General features: G+C 43.8%; 1 protein-coding gene across 3 annotated transcripts in view; it reads right to left on the minus strand.

Moving 5' to 3' along the window:
- Nucleotides 1-1,675: 1,675 nt before the first annotated feature.
- LOC117958424 (homeobox-containing protein 1-like) overlaps nt 1,676-2,332 on the minus strand; it is an 11,730-nt gene continuing 11,073 nt past the window's right edge. For all 3 annotated transcript variants that reach the window (XM_034894999.1, XM_034894926.1, XM_034894848.1), the window contains exon 10: nt 1,676-2,068. In XM_034894999.1, the coding sequence (XP_034750890.1) occupies nt 1,754-2,068 (315 nt within the window). In that variant the 3' untranslated portion in view covers nt 1,676-1,753. The remainder of the gene's footprint in view (nt 2,069-2,332) is intronic.

A 2,332-nucleotide genomic window follows, 5' to 3' on the forward strand; every position in this document is an offset into this window, starting at 1 on the left:
GTACTGAGCATGTGCGACTCCCAACAAAGATGGAACAGAAGTGAGATGTCTCACTCTGGAGCTAAAACAGAGAGCTCAGTACAAAAAGTGAAAAGAGGATCTGCAGAAATGTGCAGTTCAACAAAAAGATGGTGTTTTTTGAAAATGAAACCATGTAAACCTATTCAGGTGTGACCTATAAATACAATAATGAAAATGAGCATAATATGAGCACTTTAAGATCAAGGGGTCTACTATTTATAAAAAGGTAGTTGCTCTACTTCCTTCCTTTTCTGATCAAAATATTTAGGTTAACTCAAAGCAATCCAGTTGGTCATTTTAGTTTGTAAAATTAAGACCTCACGGCAAGGCCAACTAGAGAACTGCTTTCAGTAGAGTCCAGATCCCCGCACGGGGTCTCCCCTCTCAAACAAAGAGTCTGACTCTCTGTCCCTCCCGGCTCTGACTAAACCCCTGTCCTATTTCCAGCCTCGCTGCCTGCGAGTACCTGCAGCAGCGCTATGGCCAAGATGGCGGCAAAGATAAAAACAGGGATTTATTCATCTCCGGTAGCATGCCTAACTTTAGTGAATCAAAGTAAACTGCAGGTACTCCAGATAAAAACGAGTCCACACTAAACTATGGATGTGAGTTTTTGAGCCCCGACAAAGGCCAGCATGTGGTCTGCAGACGACGGGCTGAGGCTTGATTTTAGGCCACCCGGTTGCTGAATAAGCCTTTTGTGATTTATTGTGGATCACGTGCGGCCCGTACCGTCCGGTTAAGAGGAGTGATGAGTCAACCGTCAACGATGGTAAATAATCGCAAGCCCTAACTTCCAATAATTACTTTTTGTAAGAAGAGAATTCAACCACTGCGAGTCAGACAGATCTATATTCAGATGAATTAAAACATGTCAATGCTATCCACAGTGCTATTTCAATTTCAATTAGGTGTTCCTTTCTTTGCTTCCATATACTGAGCTTATAAACCAGGGCAGGTACGGAGGTGTGGGTCATTCTCTTTCTTTCTCTTTTAAATATTTCCGATTATCTTGAGGCCCACAGGAAGATCCCCTACGGGCTGTGACCTCGATGAAACTGAGCCCATGAGCTCATCTGCTGTTCTCCCACTGGAAGGAACCAACAGACAAAATTTAAAATATAATCAACTGTGATTAATGAATTTAACATAATTAAAAAAAAAAAAAAATCCGTTAAAGTTAGCTTAACTTTAAATTCATGCATTTATCTTTTGAGGCTGTTCAGTTGTGTTGTGATCACAGTGCAAGACCCTGAAAGGATTTGAACCCTGTGTCAAATACAGTGTTGTCCTGCGGGGGAAAACGCACCGCACATCAAGTCCTGTTAGTACGGAAGATTTAAAATGCCTAAAGTAAATCCGCAAAGAAATAAAGTGAAAGAGAATACACACTGCTATGCGTCATAATAAAAGAATACATAAACTATTTCACTTTGCTATTATTTAGGCATTTATAATCTTCCATAGCCTGCTGGGATGCACTTTAACAAATCAAAGTTTATTCTTATTGTTAGCATTATTATAATATACTAGTAATGGCTACAGTATAAGAGCGTAGCAGAGCAGGTTGGTGGTTGGAGGTAGGGTTGGGAGGTATCTCAGGGTTGGAGTTTACACCACTTTTGGTCTTTTTTTCCACTTATTACATTCCTATAAAATCTGTTTGCATATTAACACACCTCTGATCGTGTTCCACTCATCACTCTGACAACTCCAATATCCACCACCCATTTCAGTCGTCCTCCAGCGTTTCCGTCTTGATGTCGTTCCCAATACTGCACCCCGCCACATCCACCTGATTGGCTTGGGCTTGGTTGCTGTGATTGACAGCCGCCTTCTCCAAACCGATTGGGTCCTGGGGCTCAGACAGCACGCTGTGAATGGTGGGTTCATCCTGGAGGGAGGGCGAGGGGGGAGACCAGGACACACCTGTCAATCTGGAACCTTCCGCCTGGGGGAGGGATCGGCCAATCAAAGAAGTGCCCCTCTGTCCAGACAAGCCTCCTCTACCCAGGGCAGAAAACCAGCTCGGGAGCAGTGTGGGTACCTGAGCAAGAATAGGAGAAATGATTACATTTACTGTAAATCTGCCCTCATCTCTTCATCTGAGGCAATGCAGTAAATAGTCCAAATCCACGATATTCCACTACTGGGATTGCTCCGGTACTGCTCCGTCCCTGTCCTCTGTCTCTGTGTCGACGTTCCAACCTCTGCTGGATTTCTGAGGACTAGAGTTACCTGGTCCTCAGATCTCTGCAGGGTAAATCCAGACAGCTAGCTAGACTATCTCTCCAATCTGAGGACTATGGTT

Source organism: Etheostoma cragini, chromosome 1, assembly GCF_013103735.1.
Source record: "Etheostoma cragini isolate CJK2018 chromosome 1, CSU_Ecrag_1.0, whole genome shotgun sequence".
In the NCBI taxonomy this organism is placed as follows: Eukaryota; Metazoa; Chordata; class Actinopteri; order Perciformes; family Percidae; genus Etheostoma; species Etheostoma cragini.